Source organism: Lasioglossum baleicum, chromosome 8, assembly GCF_051020765.1.
Source record: "Lasioglossum baleicum chromosome 8, iyLasBale1, whole genome shotgun sequence".
Taxonomy (NCBI): Eukaryota; Metazoa; Arthropoda; class Insecta; order Hymenoptera; family Halictidae; genus Lasioglossum; species Lasioglossum baleicum.
The window spans coordinates 11,428,584-11,447,092 of NC_134936.1; the positions used below are offsets into that span (position 1 = coordinate 11,428,584).

An 18,509-nucleotide genomic window follows, 5' to 3' on the forward strand; every position below is an offset into this window, starting at 1 on the left:
TTTTCAAAAACTGCCCTTGTTCCTGCATTTATAATATTGCAGAACAAAAATATTCGAAATTAAATTTTAAGCTGACGACCCGATTCCACTTTTCCATATTTTATAGGTATCATTGGATCACATTAAAAACCATTTTTATATTCAGTGACTTAGTATTATATTATTTAAACGAATTTTTTTCATTTCAAATTAAGAACCAGCCCTCGGAGTTGCGCTCGGGTAATTCTAAACGCAATAGAGTCGGTAATTTATTAAAGGCTACTAGAAACTTGCAAAAGACGCTCTCCGATGAAAGTTTCACGAGAGCCGGATCTCCGCGCGAATCCAGATATTACACCGTTTCTAACGTTAAAATAAATCTGCTGAATAAATGAGGTTGGTTTCAACGAGGTCCATTAAATTTTCTCAATAATATTAAACAGACTTCGGCAAGAGTTTGCCGTGCGTCAACCGGGACCGGTAGCAACCGGTCCGGTTAAATCCGCTTCGGTTTCGCGATGACCGCCGCGCGACCGGATGTGACAACGGCGAACGACGGCAGAAATCGAATTCCCCGTCGAACAAACGAACGAGAGGGCCCCGCTTCATAATTTATTTCGTCGCTGCGAAACGAATTTACCGGCGAATGTAATTTGGCACGCGCGTATCACCGATTATTTCGCGAATCCGGCGAGCCTCGCCCTGGCTTCGGCCATTTTCAATGGCCCACGAATGGATCGCGTCATCTTCGTACAACTTATCCATTCTTTTAAGCAAAGTCCTCTCTTTGCGGGAAAGTAATCTAATTCCATTTCTGATTTACGTTTCTCAACAAATTTTTCGAGAAAAAAATAAAAATATTGGTCATCGATGGTAAAACATCCGAATATATGAAATTCTTTGTTCACATTCTCAAATTCCTGTAATTTTAACATAAATTATTATATACATAATTAGTATATTTAACATAAATATACGATGTTTGTATAACCAGGGATATTGGGGTACCTCGAAAGGGTTGTCCCAAATATTAACCGGAAATCAGTTGAGTCAAAGCGAAGCAAGTAAACAAAGTCGAAGCGAAGCAATTAAACCCATCTAATAACCATTAACGCAAACACATTTACAAACAGCCCTAGTAGCCTGGGGGGTCGGTGATCCGTCGGCTCGCGGCTTCAATTTTAATTTAAGACGGTCGCGAGGGGGTCGAGACGGGTTTAAATGAAGCGACGTCGTCGTCCCGTCGCGATCGACATCTCGCTTTACATACCGGAAAACTTTTTGCCGCGGCCTGGGCAAAAATTGTCCCGAATCCCGATTAATTTATATCTCTGTCCGTGGGCGGCGCGGCGGGCCTGCAGGTAGCTGAATAAAACATCGGGCCGGATCCAACGGAGTAACTAAATTTTAAGCAATGGCACGGCGCCGCACCAGTACCGGCAGAACCAGTACCAGCAATAGCAGTAGCAGCAGCAACCCCCACGACCTTTCCGCGAAAGTTCAACGACACTCGGACCCGTTGGCTGTGCAACGGGGTTGCTGCGACTTGTAGCGCTCCGTTGGGAGTCCGGCATAAAAATTGTAAATCGCGGATGTGCCGGTGGCCCGGCACCGGAGGGAATAATCGTGCATTACGATCGGCCTCGAAACTTCCCTCCCGACTGAGTTACACGCGAAAGAAGAGATTCTGCGGCGCGTAAAGAGCCCTCGGAATTCGTGCTATTGGAAACGGGCAGGGGAGACCATCAACCGAAGTACGCGATGAAAACCATGCGGTGAAAGGAGATAGGGAGAAGAAGCCTGGGGGAAAGCGACGGCCGCAACGTTGACTTCTTCATTAATGGTAATGATCGCGTCCTAAAAGTCTTCGGAAACTCGCGAAAGGAAACATCCCGATTTGTATTCAGGACGCGATATGGCGCTCGAGCCAAGGCAGGGCGGTGGGTGGATTCGCGAAATAAACTCCAGAGCGAGGGGATGGCCAACCGAAGAGAAAGAGACGGTCAGAGAACAGGCCACGCCGTAGACTCTTGCGCTCCAGTTCGGCTTCCGACAATAAAAGTGAGCTAAGACCACGCAGACCCAGCTTCGCGGCGTCGTTCGGACATGAACGTACACCCTCGGCACCGCTCTGTAGACTAACACTCGAAGATGCACTTATACAGAGTTTATTTGGCGACGGAGATACCTCCTGGCCGTCTCGTTGCTCGGTATAATCGAACGAAATCGAGAACGGATGATCATTTTTATGGCCCTGTTGGCGTTAAGGGAATCATGTTACTTGAGAGAGAATTAATTATAATTATATAATATGTGGTAAGCTCCATTTTAGAATATTTACTTTCGTCTTCTTGTCACCAAGAGATCTTACGAGTCCACAAATTTAATTTATGATTCTGATAATTATTTTTTCTTTTACTGTATGCACTTCCATTCGCCTATGTCATCACTGATATCATTTGAATTTGTGGATAATTACAATGACGATAGGAAAACTATGTAGAACGTGGAAGATCATTCGCGATCTAATTCGAAAGCGCCGCGGAGATGTGAACAACTATGCGCGAGAATAGAACTGGTTTCCACATCGACGGGGCTCCTTGTGTTACGGAATTTCAAGAAACATTTGTTACAACGATTCCAATATTTTTCAGTAAAGAGTTCGAGTTTCTGCATGGCTGGGTGCAAAGGATCATTGCATTTTCTTTCTTTATTGATTTGTGCTGTGAATGCTTTGTATATACTATTCCCAATGAATGAAACTGCAAACCTAAAATTCTTTCTTATTATTCGAATAGCCATCTATTTAGTGTATCTGTGAAAATTAATTACTAAAGTCATTGGCATATTCAATAAATACGCGGAATAAATACATGGAACCATTGATTCAGTATAATTTGATTTAATTTATTAAGAGATAATGAATTGTAAATACGATTTGTAAATACAACATTTGAACGCATTATCGGCTCGATACAAAATCGACAAATACTATGCTCAATCGTACAGTAAATTTTCTATGTTCCCACAACATTTTCCAACAGTTCAATCTCAGAACGAACTATATAAAATCATTTTATTTTTGTAGATTATACAAACCATTAAAAATGTAGTCCATGAAACAAGAGTATACACACAGTGTTCACAGCCAATAAAAACTACAACGTACTCAGAATCAATTAAAAACGTGTCAAATTGACACGAGGAACGTCGGAGGATTCAATATCATGCTCTTCCTCGTGTATTATTCAGCCCTCCAAAATAAAGCCGTATAAAAGGGCGAAAAAGCGTTATGAAGGGTCGCGAGGACGGTCGACGGGTGCACGCGGGTATAATGCAGGGTCGCGCGGGTGCAATTCGTAGCGCGATGAAAAAAACGCGCGCAGAACATCGGGGTCTGAAGACTCGACGAGCGGGTGCAGCACACCGTTGCAGCGCTGAATGATACCCCTTAATTAAATGAAACACGGAGACACACGGAACTCTGTGCTTCTTCTCTTCAAACTCCCGCCGCCTCGCGCAGAGAGATCCCTTTAGGAGTGATTTAGACGGCATTGTGGATGATCGGGGCTCGTAAACGCGCGTGTTCCTTGTTGCGTTCACAGAAGCCGCGCTTCAGCTTTCGTAGGCACTCTTGGACCGAGGCCTCGTACTTAGTGGTGTAGTTGAAAGTCTGCAGGAGTTGGCTCCCTCTCGCCGGCTTTCTTCCGCCGGCTAAATGTAATTAAAAATACTCGCTCGGTTAATTTCCACACAGCCGCGGACCACGCCTAAAACCCTTGCGTTATCACCAAAAAATTTCTGTTAATGGCGAGTACACGACAGGGGAGGTTCGAGGCGAGAGGAGGGATTGCTAAGGGTTACGAGCTCTGCTAGTTTCACGGGAGACCCTTGTGTCTTGAAAACCGTATTCCCAAAGCTTTACGGCCGAATTTGAATATTTGATAGAGCTCGGAGGTTTCCGAAGTTGTTAGAACGAGAGTGCTTCGCTACTGATGGTAATGGCTGACCATTACTTCGAATTACGTTACTGCGAAATAACACATGGTGCCCATCTGTTATATGTATGGACGTCCACAGAAATATTACATACTATCTATTGGCCTTCGGGTTGTGATCCGATTAATCCGTAACTGTTTGTAACAAGCTCTAACTGTAACTCTCGGACGACCGACATTTTCCACAATCATACGATTGACGATGCTTAGGACTACTCCCTTTTACCACACTTATATTAGCGTGCCGAACTGTCGATGTTGTCGCTGTCGTTGTTGTATGCGTCAAATCTTCGTAATCGAATTTTAAATCACTTCCCGATGAGCTAGAGACCTGAAACTTTAAACACAGCTCAGAACTGGATGACAATGCAATATTAAAAAATAAATATAAAAAAAAACTTTTAATTTTAAAAAAGGTAGTACGTTATCGCGTTCAGCGATCCCCACTCCGCGCGTCAGCTCTCCCCACTCCACTGATCCACTTCGCACCGAAGGAGCTCATTGTCAGTGTGGTGTTCCGTTCAATCAGTTCCATTTGTACGATTTCGGACTCCATCAAGAGACGTCGTCTCTCGGAGTTATTATTTTCATTATTTTCTCCTTTTTAGTGCATTTTAATATAAGCGTGGTTTTTAAAAAGTTTTTTTTATATATATTTTTTAACTATCTTTTCAAATATATATTTATGAAGGTATTTCTCGTATTATTCTTAATCTAACAAATTTGTAGACACGAACTGGAGGTGTGAAAGGTTAATTTCATTTATGTCATATATTTTTGAAAGAGTATTTTTTAAAAGAATGCAAAATAACAAGATTTTCATAGGTGTACAAAATACCTCTTTAATGGGGTCTACGGGATGGCGAATCGTCGGTAAAAAAGGAAACGGCGGATTACGGCGGTCCGGGTGCAATTGCAGGTGCAGTTCCGGGGGGTCAGTTGAAGTGCAAAGGTCGGGCGAACGTGTCGAATGTTTTATTTAAAGCGACGGAACCGCTCGGAGCCGCGAGCGTCGCATCCGATGTTTCGTTTATTTTTAGTGATTGTGATGGAAAATATCGCTGGATGGTGCAGAGTGCGCGTTATTTTCAGAAAATGTCGACACGCCTAGCCCCGACGAATTGAGAGTGAAATCGGTTCGCTTAGGGGAGCGAGAGAGCACTGTGCGGTGGTATACCCTGGCAGTATGGCGTCCGAATACCGAGTGACAGCCGATCACGATATTTTTCGAAACGAGATCGAGCCGCTCGTAAATAAGTGTCGACAGTGCAGTGGCGCGTCGCCTAGCCCCCGAAACGAGACTCTGGTCATCACTTCGCTGGTCCATGCCCTCTCACGGGATTAGTCAAATCCCAAAATAATACCGTGGGCGGGCAACGTTTGCACATACTGTAGTACAAATCTCCGCAACGATGTAAATCGGACGGTTTAAGCTATTCGGACCCGTAAATCCGCGGGCCAGTCTATTAAATATTCGCGTTAGACATTACTTGCGGTACGGTATCGCGGATTCGGTGTAGGGAAGAGGTGGCGTGAAAGGGGCGTCGTAAATATCTCGAAGATGGGAGAGCTAGTTAGTAAGATCGCTTTCTTTCGTGCACTAGCATTTGCATCTAGTAGAAGTAGAATTCTTGATAAGTTCTCTCGAAATGTTTCCCAAACTATTGTTATCAGAGATCTCTTTTTACTGTATCTGAACAAGCACATCTTGTAGAACAATAAACTGTTCGTTATCTTTTTCCTTTAATATTATTCTAATTACTAGTTAGACATTTTCAAGTTACTTACTTTTATGAAAGGGGGACACAACGAATCGTTATGAACGAGTCGACCTAGAAGCAGTATCTTCAAGCAAGATGAAAATTCTTTCCATAATAGGGAATCTGATTCAAGATATTTCAGACAGAGATGATGTTACTCCAAGGCAGACGCAATGGCCAAACGAAAAACACGTTTGTAAGAAAATCTATAATAAATGAGTACACACAAAGAGCATTATTTTTGTTAATTATATTGTTATAAAAATATGTCGGTAACAATTAGAATGTGGATCTTTATGCATTGTAATGTTGCCTTTAATTCTTTAATAAACATTTTTATTTTGCATGAAGATCCGCAGTCTAGTAATAATATAGTATTCATGTTCACTAAAATATAAATCGACAATATTGTGCTTTCGATTCGTGAATAACAATAAATTAAATTTAATAATTCAAGAAATTATGCTAATACGATGCCATTTCATTACGCAATCCCATTAATAAATATCAATGTCCTTTCCAATACGACCGGGTTATTGAATTTACGAGATAGACAAAATACACAGTTTAAATGCTAGACGTAAGAGTGCGATGGGTTAATATTCTCGAGGCCGAGTGTCCCTCGATCGAAAGTCGCGCGCGTATCCCGTGCTCCTCTGTTTTGATTTCGGACAGCGCGGCGCAGACAGCGAGAGTGGACTTGAAAATAACCGACGGCAGGAGAAGGCCCGTCTAATAATAGTGCGCCGGAGAGTATCTTTGTCGTGGGTTTCGTCGGAGCGTCCCCGCGGTCGGTTTCGCAGCGAAATTCGTCAGTCGATTTACGGTTCCGCGATACATTCTCCGCGAGCGCGGGGAACAACGGCATCGTCGCCGTTGCGGCGGATACCAGCTACACCATCGAATCGGAAGGGAGGTAGCGACGGAGAAGTTTAGCTGGGTGTCTGGCAGTCATCATGAATTGAATCGACTGACACGAAGAAGACGGTGGCAGCGGAGGCGGCTAAACGTGAAACTAGAACCGTGGACAGGTGGACAGAGCAAGGGAACATAGCGAGACATCTGAAGCCTAAACGAGACAGAGAGAACAATTGCGGAGGCGTTGGAGGGTGAAGACAGGAACGAAGGAAACCGTAGTGAAACTAGGTGCAAGCGAACCGGATGCTCGCACCGCGTGAATGCTACAAGATTCCTCGAAGGTTCCACGAGTTCGAGTTCACCTATAGCCGCGAGAGAGAGTAGCTGGAAGGAAGTTAAAAGCCGCGTTCGACCGAATCTAAATAAAGAACTATGCAGAGCCACGGATGAGAGGTGGGGCGGAGCCGCGAAGGGGATATGCGGTGAGTAAGAATGGTACAGCGAGCCGCATGCAGCATCGAGGCGAACACATTCCCCAATGGCGTACGGATCAGCGACCGGGACGGAAGAGTCGCGGACGTCGTCGCGCCGGAAGCGACCATAAACCACGTATTGCGCCCGGTGGAAGACCGTGGCACCGCGAGGTTCTCCCTGTTCAAGTGGTTCAAGCGATCCAGCAACCGGGATAACACCGTCGAGAAACGGCGCAAGACGACCGACAAGTGCCGAGACAATGACAACGGGCAACAACACAGCGTCTCGTCGAGCGTGGAGAGCGTAGACACCTTCTACAGCACCACCACAGTGCGCAGCTTCGCCTTCCACACGGGCACATTGGGCAGGTGCGATGGTTTATCGCTAGACATCTTGGGTCAGGCTGCAGAAGTTGGCCCGTTCGCAGCTGGAGCTTCCAAGGTCACCGTTGGAAACAAAGAGAACGACGTAGCGGACGTTGCGTGCACTTTGCCAACGAACGCGCACTCCCATAGGAGAGACATCACTGCCAGGTACTCTCTGCAACCCTCCGCCACCTTCACTTCTTGTGGGAATCTTCCTTATCCTGAAAAAAAGCTACTCGGTTCGTTGAGAAGGTTGGATGACAGGAGGGCCAGTTCTAGTGCTAGTTCTACGAGAAGAAGGGTGCATGTGAAGGGCAAGAGAAGAGCGCCGAACCCTCCAGCGGTCAAGGTTGCAGAGGTGGATGCACCTAGGAGTAGCAACAGAAGGAAGAGACGAGCGCCGAAACCGCCAGAAAGGATTTTGGATAGTGATCTAGTTGGAGGGAAGAGAGAGACCCAGGTTACTGATGGAGGAATGGACATAGAGGCGCGAGGGGACGCCGAGGACGGGCAAGCCATCAGCAACGACACGCTGGTTCTTCAGGGAGGCGTGCTGTTGTCGAAGAGAGACGTCGGGCACAGCCCGAAAGAGAAGAAAGACGCGGGCACGCAAGAGACTGGCATTCTTCAGGACACCCCGGTCGTTGTCCCTGCCTTCGGCACTCTGAACGCAGCCATGCCACGACCTTGGTACAAACGCAGCGTCTTCGAGCATTCCCGGGATTCCGGGCCGTCCCGCAGAGGAGACGTTCTTCGGGGGCCGGCGGCCTCCGCGATCGAAATAAAAGAGGACTCTGCATCGTCGAGCATGGGATCCTCTGCGAGTTACTCCATGGATGCTTCTTTGTCAAGACTGAGCTTCTTCCATCGAGGACAGTCGGACGACAGGAAGAGAGACGCTAAACGGAAGTCCGGTCTGTCGATCCTGACGAACATCAGCGAGCTGGACAAAGAAGCTGCTGCAATAGTGCAGGAGGAGCAAGCTAGAGCTAGGGCTTCGATGCTGCTGAAGTCGTCGAGGTTCGCAGACGCGTTCGAAAAGAGGGATGTGAACGAAGAGATTGTTCAAGACATCGTGACGTCTGCTATGGAGAATTCGTCGCCTAGAAGAGGCACCAGGGCGCTCATTTCGAAGTTCAATGCTATCAGCAACATCACCAAGGTGACTGTGAATGCAAACTTCTTTGCAAAGGGTGCCAAAGATCAGGGTGCTAAGATCGAGAGGGAGGTGGTGAGAAACGCGAGACGCGTTGACGAAGCGACGGATTGGAGGGAGCACCCCAGGTTCACGCCACAAGTACAAGGTAGCCAGTTCGAGAAAGATATTTCCAGGTACTTCCCCCAACAGCAGAAAGCCGGTAAGAGTAAATTTGAGGACGCAGCCGCGAGGATTCCGGGTAGCAAAGGATACTCCTCGGCCAAGGACCAGAACGATCGACTGGCCACGGAGACCTCCAACAGAATATCGTTTCTGCAAAGCCAACTCGCCGCAAATCGAATAAACGAACCGGCGGTTCCACAGAAGGATAGCGCAGCGGCAGTAATGGAGGGAAAAATTCGATCAAGGCAGGAAGTCGCCGGCGAAACGAAGGAGACAAAGCCAACGGTAGAAGACGTGGGTGGAGGGTTGTTTTCCCGCGACCGGGGAAAGGCGAACCCGACGAGCATTTTCGAGGAACCGCGCAGGATGGACAGGCGTCAGTTCGATGGGGTACAGAAAGAGTTCTCGGACATTTTCGACGAGATCGACAAGCAGCTGCGTATGAAGGAGTTGAAGTTCATGGACCGTCGACTGGCTCGCGAGAACGCGTCTGCCGTTAACCAGAGGAACAAAGATCATGTGGAAGAAGCTGGGATATCTAGCAAGGTGTCCAAAGTGCTCGACATTCTGGTGGAGGCGGAAAAAGATGCCAAGACGAAGACAGCAGTGCAAGAAAAATCGATTCCGTTGGAGAACGACGTCGCCCGATCGACAGATCTGAAGATTTCCCCGAAATCGGGGAAGACCAGGTCCCCGATACTGAACACCATAGAGAATCCAATTACGGTAGACCTGAAGGAGATGTTGAAGGAAATGAAACACTCGTTACCGAAACGGCCGAAGCCGACGAGAATGGTAGCGCGAAAGAATGACGGACTCGAGAGGCTGAAAGAGAGAGAAACACCTGCAGCACCAGACAAGACCACCTACTTTGTATCCGCGGTTACGAAGGTCGAAAACATCGCGCTGCAGAACGATTACGAGATGGAGAAACAAAAGGTCTCGTGCTCGGTGCAGACCAGCGGCAACGTGCGCCGGTTGAACCAGCCGTCTATGTCTGCGGAGCAACGGTCTACATCTACGGATCAGCCGTCTACCTCCGGCTGGAAGCAGGAGAACGTCGTTTATAAAACATCCGGTCGAAACCTGGGCGGTTCCGGGCTGACAAAGAACACCTTCCAGTTGATACGGCCGCGCGATTTCGCTGAGATCGAGGCCACCAAGACTACTAGGACCGCGAGCAACGAGAACACTTACGCGAACGTGATAGAGCAGTCGATTTACGCGAATGCTCATGTCCCGGTGTCCCCGAGGCAGCGCACCAGCTCCCCGAGGATCAATGAAGTGAGAAAGGCCGATAATGTTCACGGAACGGCAATCGCGTCTCCGCTGGCTGGAAGAAAATTAAACGCGAACGAGGACAAGCTCGCGGTTGGCGAGGAAGGTAACTCGAGATTGTGATTAGGGGATGGTGTGACTGTACCGTGGCTGAATCATCTGACTAAATTTATGTCTTGCGAGTCTCTCTCTCTTTGTCCCTCGTTTTTCCCTATTAACCATGCTCACGCTCGGCCGTTTGTTACAGAGGACAATTCAGCGGAGAAAAACATGAACACGCTCGCTATAAACCGATTACTCAGGAAGTTGGAGGCGGCGATCGCGTCCGGACACCATCAGCAGGCGGCTGGCCTGGCGAAGGAATTGGCCAGGCTCAAGATTCACTGTTCCGTGATTCGGCAACGATCAGCCCGTCTCAAAGATCAGTTGATTAAAGTCAATATGTACATTGAGGACAAACTCGCTCACCAGGGACCCATACCCCTTCAGGTAAATAGCGATAGCTACTCAAATCAAGGCGCCCGCTTGCCATCCATAAGACGATATTAGATGCTTTGCTAAACCGAGAAATGATAACAGTTGCCCAGCCGGATGACGGTGGCCGAGCTGAAGGCAAAGGTGCACGCCGAATTCGAGATACCGACGAACGTACAGCGATGGATCATCGGCAAGAACCTGGCCGACCGTGATGCTGCCACGCTTAATGAGCTGCAGGCTGTTGATGGGTCCCCTGTATTTTTGTACCTCGTAGCGCCAGGTAAACATCCTCGCTCGTTATATCCTCTTAAATTGTGCTTGCCGTAAATGGTACTTCACAGAATTATTGGGTCGTAATGGTGTCTGCTATTTTTCATGGTGTTGCAGAGCTGAAACCCGAGAAGCTGACGCCCGTAGAGAAACCTGACGACGCAGAGAGGGTGACAAATGTAACAAACGAAGAAGAAACGTCGTCTACAGAAGTGCTGGAGGCTGTGGAAGAAGATCACGAAGTAGTCGAAGAACCTCAGGTACCAATATTGTTAAATAATCTCTTTGTACGAAGCATTTATTGTAACAGACTAATTGTGTGCAGGTGACAGAGGAAAGGAATACGCCAGAGGAGGTGAAGATGGAACGATACGAAGAATTGATCTCATTAGAGAACTGCGACGTTATACCGAATTCAGAGCCAATCGAATGTCCCGTATGCTTCGTTACATACGGTCCACGCGAGGGCGTGATATTGAGAGACTGCTTACACATGTTTTGCAGGTATTCAAGTATTAAAGAAATTGTTTGAGAAAGTAAAAACTAGTAGAACGGAGTTTGAACCTTGTGTATTTTTGCCTAGGTCATGTATTGTCAATACGATTAGATACTGCGAAGAAGCAGAAGTGAAATGTCCTTACAGAGATTCGGAATACACTTGCGAGTCAACTCTTCAGGAACGTGAAATCAAAGCTGTGAGTTTATTATTAAAACTACTATTTAATATTATTAACACCAGAACTAGAAGTCAATCGTTCACAGTTACGATTATTAAATCTATAGAATTTATGGCTCCAATAGCATGTCTTTAAAGTACTTTCAATCCTACATATGCTAAGGGATGATACAAATTTAGATTTGACTCGAGGCTTTTGCAATTAGTGGAGAAAATTGGCGATGACTAAGCAAAGAATGGGAACAGCCCCTGATTCACAATTCATACGTCTGTTTAGCTTGTTGAACAAGAGGTTTACCAACAGCATCTGGCGAAGTCGATTGCCCAAGCGGAGAACAATGCTGGGAACAACGCGTTCCACTGTAAAACGCCTGATTGTCCTGGTTGGTGCATCTACGACGACGACGTGAATAACTTCCTTTGTCCTGTGTGTGGCGCAAACAATTGTCTCACCTGTCAGGTCAGAAAGGAGAGCACGAATACCCGTTTCGTTCGCGATACCGTGATTCTTATCTGCGCTCTGAGATGACAATCGTTAATTAATTCTCACCTCGTAGGTAATACACGCTGGTAAGAATTGCAAGCAGTACCAGCTGGAGTTAAGACTGTCCAAAGAAACCGATCAGGAATCAAGAAGAACCGCTGCGATGCTCGAGGAAATGGTGGACAGGGGCGAAGCACTCGCTTGTCCGACATGTGCGGTTGTGTTAATGAAAAAATGGGGATGCGACTGGCTACGTTGCTCAATGTGCAAAACTGAGATATGCTGGGTAACGAGAGGTCCTCGTTGGGGACCAGGAGTAAGTCTATTAATTCGTTAAAACGATATACAGAAATGTGAAAACAAACCATTCATTTGCAAGGTCCCTTAAAAACGAAGAAAGTGCACTGGCATGTAGTTGATTGTCTCATTTCTTTATTGATCGCTTTTCTCGCATTCGCAGGGAAAAGGGGACACATCCGGAGGCTGTAGATGCGGAGAAAATGGAGTCAAGTGTCATCCTCGTTGCAATTACTGTCACTGAGGGGCACCATCAAAAGATACAGTTACCGCGGCGACGCACAATAACAATGTACACGATCCGAAGAAACGTCGACGAAAATTTTTGTATACTCCCCTAACGAAGTGCTCACGTATTCGAATGAAATCGTCGATCAAAGCGCCGCGGAAGCCTTTGACGGCTGTTTAATGACGAGTTCGATAACCGATAAAAAAAGAACTTGATACCGATAAGTTACACGTATGCGTTACACGCCGCTTTGCTCAACCTTATCGCGGAACCGTCCTTCCTGGAATCGATGAAGTAATTCGAAAAAGTTACAAAATTGAATAAAAAATAAACCGATGTGGATACCTCGAATTTATAACGAATTCAATTACTCGACCGTTCCTAGCTTAAGGACTCGGGTAAATAAATTGTATTTTACTTAAAGCTTCGTGTGAATGACAAATGTATAATAAATTATTGATACAGATAGTTCTGCAATTATACAGGCACCGATTGTTCGTCCTCGTTCGTAGCTGACCCGTTTGTACCGATCTGTTTCAGTCGTGATACCAGTGTTGTCTGATGATGTGTGAGCTGCTGATTCAGGTGAACGCCGCCCGCGTTCTGTAATACTTGAACCAAACCCAACTGTGCGGTTGCTATGTCCATTTTCCCGTACTTCAGGAAGTCGTGATAACTCAGAACCTCGCCCTCTAATATTCCCCCTGAAATAAGCAATCAGGTTCCAACTCATTCTTTCAACTATCAAGTCCCGCAAAATAATATACAGGATTCCTAATCATTCGCAGCCTGATCGTTTACAAGTATATACATAAATTTTATACAATTCGTTATTATTACTATTTTTCAATTTCTGAATGTGAGAGATAGGACATTAATCTTGTCTATTCTCTATCATCTCTAACATTCATCTTAGAAGATAGAAATTACCTGCCTTTTTAAATTTTCGAATGTCTATAATTTTTGCAGAAATCCTATACAATTTCAATCAAATAAACAAAATTGACTTTTATAGCGTATTATACCTTAACCATTTTTCGGAGCCACTTACCGATCGTGCAGATTTGCGGGCATCTTTTTAGTATTTTCTCCAAAGCAACCACGTTTATTTCAGGGCAGAATATGTACTTAGTTTGGAGGCAGATTAGTGGAGCGAGCTTGTCTTCGTAACTCGTGCCCTCCAGCGCAGCGCGAATGAGTTTAGGCGAGTAACCTTTGTAATACATGTTAGCTCTCCTTAGAGGAACCTGTACCTCGAACAGATCAAGCATGCTGATGCTGTTCGCATGCACGCAGGCGACCATTCTCGATTTGTCGAACCAATTGCGGGCCTCCCTGGCTAAAATTTTCTCGTACGGTCCAAGCGCGAAGGTCTGCGGAGCAATCGCTTTGGCGCACAAGCTCTCAATGGTCTTATTTGGCCTGGGATTTTGGAAAAACGGCGTGAGAAGCTCATTCATGATCCTCTTCTTATAAAATATTTTCGGTTTCTTCAAATTGATTTTGCCTCTGAAACGTTTCTGCTGGTACAGCAGCTGATTTGGTGTTAACTGAAATGCTGAAACAGCGAAGACTGATTAGATTTATCGCCTCGCAACATTCACGCCTCGTTCACCTAACAAAGATACCTACTGTGATATATTTTCGGGCCGATTTCCACACTGTTTGCATCGGATGTCGCTCATTTTAATCGCAGTATCGAATTATGAACGTGGAAGCTGATCAAGGGCGGCATAAATACCTTGTTTCGAAAATCGAGCGAAATATCCCCCATTTCCGGATTCATTTAACACACTGGAGTTCATTGAGTGCACGTTCTCGATTTATTTTCGAAATAGATACATGATCGGTACGAATTGAGGACGAGTACAAAAATTGTATATGTATATTATATACAGAATCGATTACTTTTGCTTTCTTCAACAATATAAGGCACTTTGGAACAAATCATACGTGTATATACTATAAGTACGCAGCGTGCGATGTGTATTTAAAACATGTTTGTGTGTGTTTTTTGTTTGTGTGTCAGTGTGTGTGGTTCGTGTATGATACGTGTTTCTAGATGTACAAGTACGTTTTTTTTTATGTATAACCGTCGGTGTTCCGCGTCTACGTTATAAATACCCTTCTCTCTTTTTTTCTTTCTCTTCTCTTTCTCACCGTGTCCTTAATTATTATGCGATATAATTGATTGTTCCGCTGCAATAGTTACTGGATTCGTGCCGAGCGTCTATACTGTCACCGAAATTGAGCGATTTCCTATTCTTCCCTAACCGGAGCATCGACCGGATGCCACCTTTTTTTCTAGAGCGCTTGTATCGATCATCTAAAGCTGAATTGAGTGAAGCCTGTTTCACGTCCCCCCGACTATTAGGGAAACCCTCGCGATCGTCCTTATAGTTATTGCTACTGGTGATCTCGCCCTGAACGTCGTCGACCAACCAATGTTTCCTCGGGGAAGTGAACTTATTGTTACACCCGGGGATGGTGTAAACGTACTCGGACTGGGCCGGGTCCACGGATTTGGCCGGGTCCACGGACTTTTCGTATCGTTTCAGATTGCTGTCACTGGTGCTTCCTTCGCTGATGCCTTTGCTTTTGTTTCTCTCGAAGCTGTCCTTGCTGGAGCGCCTCGCCTCGTCCTCGGACTCGGCCGATTGGTTCGATGACTTTTGATTCGCCTGATCTGGATTCATATTCTCGCGGCCCTCGCGCAATTTCTTATTTCTTTTGTAAGTATCCGTGTTCTTGGCGTCTAAAGCAGCATGCCGTTTCTCGGACATGCTCTGCCTGCCAAGAGCATCCCTGGAGAATTTGTTAGAGGACGAGCTGCACTCCTCCAACGACAGCTGACTATCGTAAGTTGGGTCCCCAGAGTACTGGCTGTCCTTATCGTCGGCGTTCCTCTTCGGATCATTGCACTGGGCGTCGTTGGAGTCCTCCAACAATACTGGTTCCGCACGGTCCTCGCGTCCTCCCACGGTGATCTTCTTCACGTTGCTGATGGGCTCTATCCACGTTTTATTCGTCGCAATGCAGTAGCTCTCGTTTCTCAGACTGTTCTTATTATATTGTTCCGTTAGTCTGTCTATGACCGGGTTCCACGGGGACGCGGTCACACAGGACAACAGCCCCCCATTGTCCAAAATGTCTGACTGCGTGTTCAGATTGTTCTTCTCCTTCACCCTACCCTCGTTCGCCTTCGTGTTGTCCGATATATATACGCTGTTCGCGGATTCTATTTTACAATGGTAAGACAGGTTTTCCGGAAGATTTTTCTCGTTTGCGTCGTAGGAGGATATCCTCCTCGCTATGGTCAGAGTAATTACACCTGTTACAGAACTATTTGTATTGAGCATTGCCCTTCGGAGGGTCTCCATCGCGTCGGAATTCGATAAGCCCAGCAAGGACACACCATTCACATTGAGCAACTGGTCGTTGGTTCTTAATCGACCGTCTCGAGAGGCTGCGCCCCCATGAAGCACGCTTTTTATAAAGATTCCTAGATCCATGTTCGTGTTCTCGTCCGTGTTGGTCGTTTTCCCTTTCACGCTCACGCCCAGACCTGCTTTCTCCGAATCGTGCACCGGGATGTCCAAGGTCAGAATCATGCGATTCTTGCGAGGTGATAGTACGACGTCCTCAGAGGATTTCACGGGCTTGAACGAACACTTGTCGTAGCTGCGGCTGCTGACTTTGCTCTCGTGCACCTCCGTGTTCTTTTTTATTGGCGATATGTTCAAGCTGCTCCAATATTTCGCATTGTCCGTGGTGGTCTCGGTCGTTTGGCTGGTTGACGTCGCGGTCGAATGAGTTTCAGGAGCGTTGGAGGAAATTTCTTCCTGACGAGAGACCACCATTCTCACCTTACCACCTGGCGAAATGCTTCTAAGGACCGAGACCACTTCCGCCTGGCTTTTCCCCGTCATTTCTTTCTTATTTACTTCCAGCAACCTGTCGCCGGGCCGCAACCTACCATCTTCCACCGCAGCACCTTTTGGTAGGATATTTTTAATGTATATAGGACAATGGCCCCCTGCAGGATTATCGCGCGTCGTCACGCTGAACCCCAGCCCGTTGCTGCCTTTCGTTAATTCGATCTCGATCATGCGCCCGATCTTTCGCGTATTCGCGGTCTGTAACAGATTATAGTTGCTGCATTGAATTTTCTTCACGTTCTCGTCCGTTTCCGTTTTTTCCGAGCCGCCACTCGTATTGCCATGACTCTTGTGCAGCGGTTTATCATGGTTGCGTGGCTGTTTGTGCTTCACCACAGATATTTTAAGACAAGGCTCGGTCATGCAAGTCCGGAAAATTTCTTGCACTTTCGAGAACGGTATGTGCAATAAATTGTGGCCATTTATTTTAATGATTTTGTCGTGCAAGTCGATCTGTCCATCTCTAGCAATTCTGCCATTGGGCTCGATACCTTCCACCCGGAGCCCCTGATCGTTGCCCAAAAGGTCGTAACATGGCACCACGTGAAGTCCCAGTGGACCTGCCTCATTTTTTATCACGATCTCTCGGATCTCGCTTTGATCAACAAAATCTATGTTGGCATTCGCATAGTCGAACAACGCTTTGGCATCTTGTCCCAGTGGTTCTCTGCGGCGAGACTCTCTGGGAAGGGATTGAGCAGAATACGTGGCTAAACAAGGTTCTCTAGTCGACAGTGCGTGCATCGACAATCTTTTAGTGCTCTCTCTTTTAATACTACTGCTAGGTATAGAGGAATGTGTGTCTATTGCATATGCTAACTCTTTGCCATCCGAATGGAAGAAATCTGGGCTGTTGGTCCCGACAGAACTTGCCCCATCACCGCCAGCATGCGTTGTGTCTGTACTCACAAAGTGTGCAACGATCTGCTCTCTGTCATCGGCTACATCACATAACCTATCGTCTGGATCGAGCAGGCCACCTCCTGTTAGGGAGGACAGGCTGTTGATTGTTAGTCCATTATCATTTTTCCCCGTGGCCTTTTTATACCTCAGGATAGCCTCATGCATCAAGTCTCTGACCAGTAGGGATCCATCCCCGCATGGAACCACCACTCTAACGTTGTCGAAGCACACAGTTACCTTCATGCTCGCTCCGATTTCATATTATCGCGTCACTCGTTTACCTACTAGTATTGATTAATAACAGGTTACGGAAATGTTTTCGAAGTAGCTGGTGGCAACTTACTGCGGAATAGAACGCAGGTACTGCAAAGCGTACGAGCACTGGAATTTTTCTCGTATAATACGATTATCTTCTATTATCAGTCCCGTTCTTCCATATTCCGATAATGAATCACCGACATGGTGCACTGGACACTGTAATCTCGTTAGCGTCGACTATCCTCGCTTAGAAACTAAGCGCGCCAGAGAGAATCGAGTGAACATAATCAAAGCAATATACTTTGTCACAACTGATAAGACGGACGCGTACGCCCAACTTTATCACAACATCAAATATGCGGAACAGACGCACTCGCCATTACCACATTTCGTTCCACTGTTCCTTATGTCAGGACAGCGGGAACGAGGAACACAGACAGGCTGACCAACAGAATACAGTTCTCTCGATTGGAATTGAATTTTAATATCCAATATATTACATAAACGATGCTTACCTTTCTGTACTAACTGTGCCATCGTTTGTCAACACTACTTTTTGGCGATAAGCAACAATCGATTCACACTGTATAATTTGAATTCGTACATCGCACTCTAACCTCACTAAAATGGTTCGTTTCTGTTGGTCAGTCCAAGGGAAAACGATGAACATGGCGATACAAACAGTGTGGCCAACGGAACGGCTTGATGCACCGACCTCGTCTTACGAATGCTATTTCACTATAATAAATGATGAATTGTATAAAGAACGCTTACCTTTTTGTACTAACTGTGCCATTGTTTAGCCACGCTATTATTCAGCAACGGGCAATAATTATTTCAAGCCGTATTTTAACCAACTTCCACTCCTCACTCGCAGTACTTATTTACACACTAACCTCGCTAAAATGGTTCATTTCCGTTGATCCTTGTTTGGCCTTAGAACG

The 18,509-nt window shown here is 46.2% G+C and overlaps 3 protein-coding genes across 4 annotated transcripts; 1 reads left to right on the forward strand and 2 right to left on the reverse strand.

Moving 5' to 3' along the window:
• Positions 1–6,527: 6,527 nt before the first annotated feature.
• On the forward strand, positions 6,528–12,817 carry LOC143211324 (uncharacterized). 2 transcript variants are annotated; one of them, XM_076428856.1, is made up of 9 exons: positions 6,528–10,139; positions 10,281–10,522; positions 10,613–10,790; positions 10,898–11,040; positions 11,091–11,284; positions 11,364–11,475; positions 11,734–11,916; positions 12,014–12,256; positions 12,401–12,817. In XM_076428856.1, the coding sequence occupies exons 1-9, from the start codon at positions 7,088–7,090 to the stop codon at positions 12,479–12,481; spliced, it is 4,428 nt and encodes a 1,475-aa protein (XP_076284971.1). In that variant the 5' UTR covers positions 6,528–7,087; the 3' UTR covers positions 12,482–12,817. The 2 variants fall into 2 exon arrangements, with proteins under 2 accessions (XP_076284971.1, XP_076284972.1); XM_076428857.1 differs by having other exon boundaries at positions 6,537–10,139; positions 11,106–11,284.
• A 74-nt stretch (positions 12,818–12,891) lies between these two features.
• LOC143211331 (large ribosomal subunit protein uL10m-like) lies at positions 12,892–18,499 on the reverse strand. Its single transcript, XM_076428867.1, has 3 exons — positions 18,340–18,499; positions 13,518–14,024; positions 12,892–13,170 (listed from the first exon to the last, which is right to left on the reverse strand). The coding sequence occupies exons 1-3, from the start codon at positions 18,359–18,361 to the stop codon at positions 12,944–12,946; spliced, it is 756 nt and encodes a 251-aa protein (XP_076284982.1). The 5' UTR covers positions 18,362–18,499; the 3' UTR covers positions 12,892–12,943.
• LOC143211325 (partitioning defective 3 homolog) lies at positions 14,267–18,251 on the reverse strand. The gene is made up of 2 exons (XM_076428858.1): positions 17,651–18,251; positions 14,267–17,591 (listed from the first exon to the last, which is right to left on the reverse strand). The coding sequence occupies exon 2, from the start codon at positions 17,548–17,550 to the stop codon at positions 14,641–14,643; it is 2,910 nt and encodes a 969-aa protein (XP_076284973.1). The 5' UTR covers positions 17,551–17,591; positions 17,651–18,251; the 3' UTR covers positions 14,267–14,640.
• Positions 18,500–18,509: the final 10 nt, after the last annotated feature.

Excerpts from the sequence above, each read along its gene's own strand:
- LOC143211324 (XM_076428856.1), top strand. The coding sequence starts at position 7,088 with ATGGTACAGCGAGCCGCATGCAGCATCGAGGCGAACACATTCCCCAAT. Across the intron at positions 10,523-10,612 it reads AGGGACCCATACCCCTTCAG|TTGCCCAGCCGGATGACGGT; the intron begins GTAAATAGCGAT and ends AAATGATAACAG. Across the intron at positions 12,257-12,400 it reads GTCCTCGTTGGGGACCAGGA|GGAAAAGGGGACACATCCGG; the intron begins GTAAGTCTATTA and ends TCGCATTCGCAG.
- LOC143211325 (XM_076428858.1), bottom strand. The coding sequence starts at position 17,550 with ATGAAGGTAACTGTGTGCTTCGACAACGTTAGAGTGGTGGTTCCATGC.
- LOC143211331 (XM_076428867.1), bottom strand. The coding sequence starts at position 18,361 with ATGGCACAGTTAGTACAAAAAG. Across the intron at positions 14,025-18,339 it reads GGCACAGTTAGTACAAAAAG|CATTTCAGTTAACACCAAAT; the intron begins GTAAGCGTTCTT and ends TCGCTGTTTCAG. Across the intron at positions 13,171-13,517 it reads CCCGCAAATCTGCACGATCG|GGGGAATATTAGAGGGCGAG; the intron begins GTAAGTGGCTCC and ends TGCTTATTTCAG.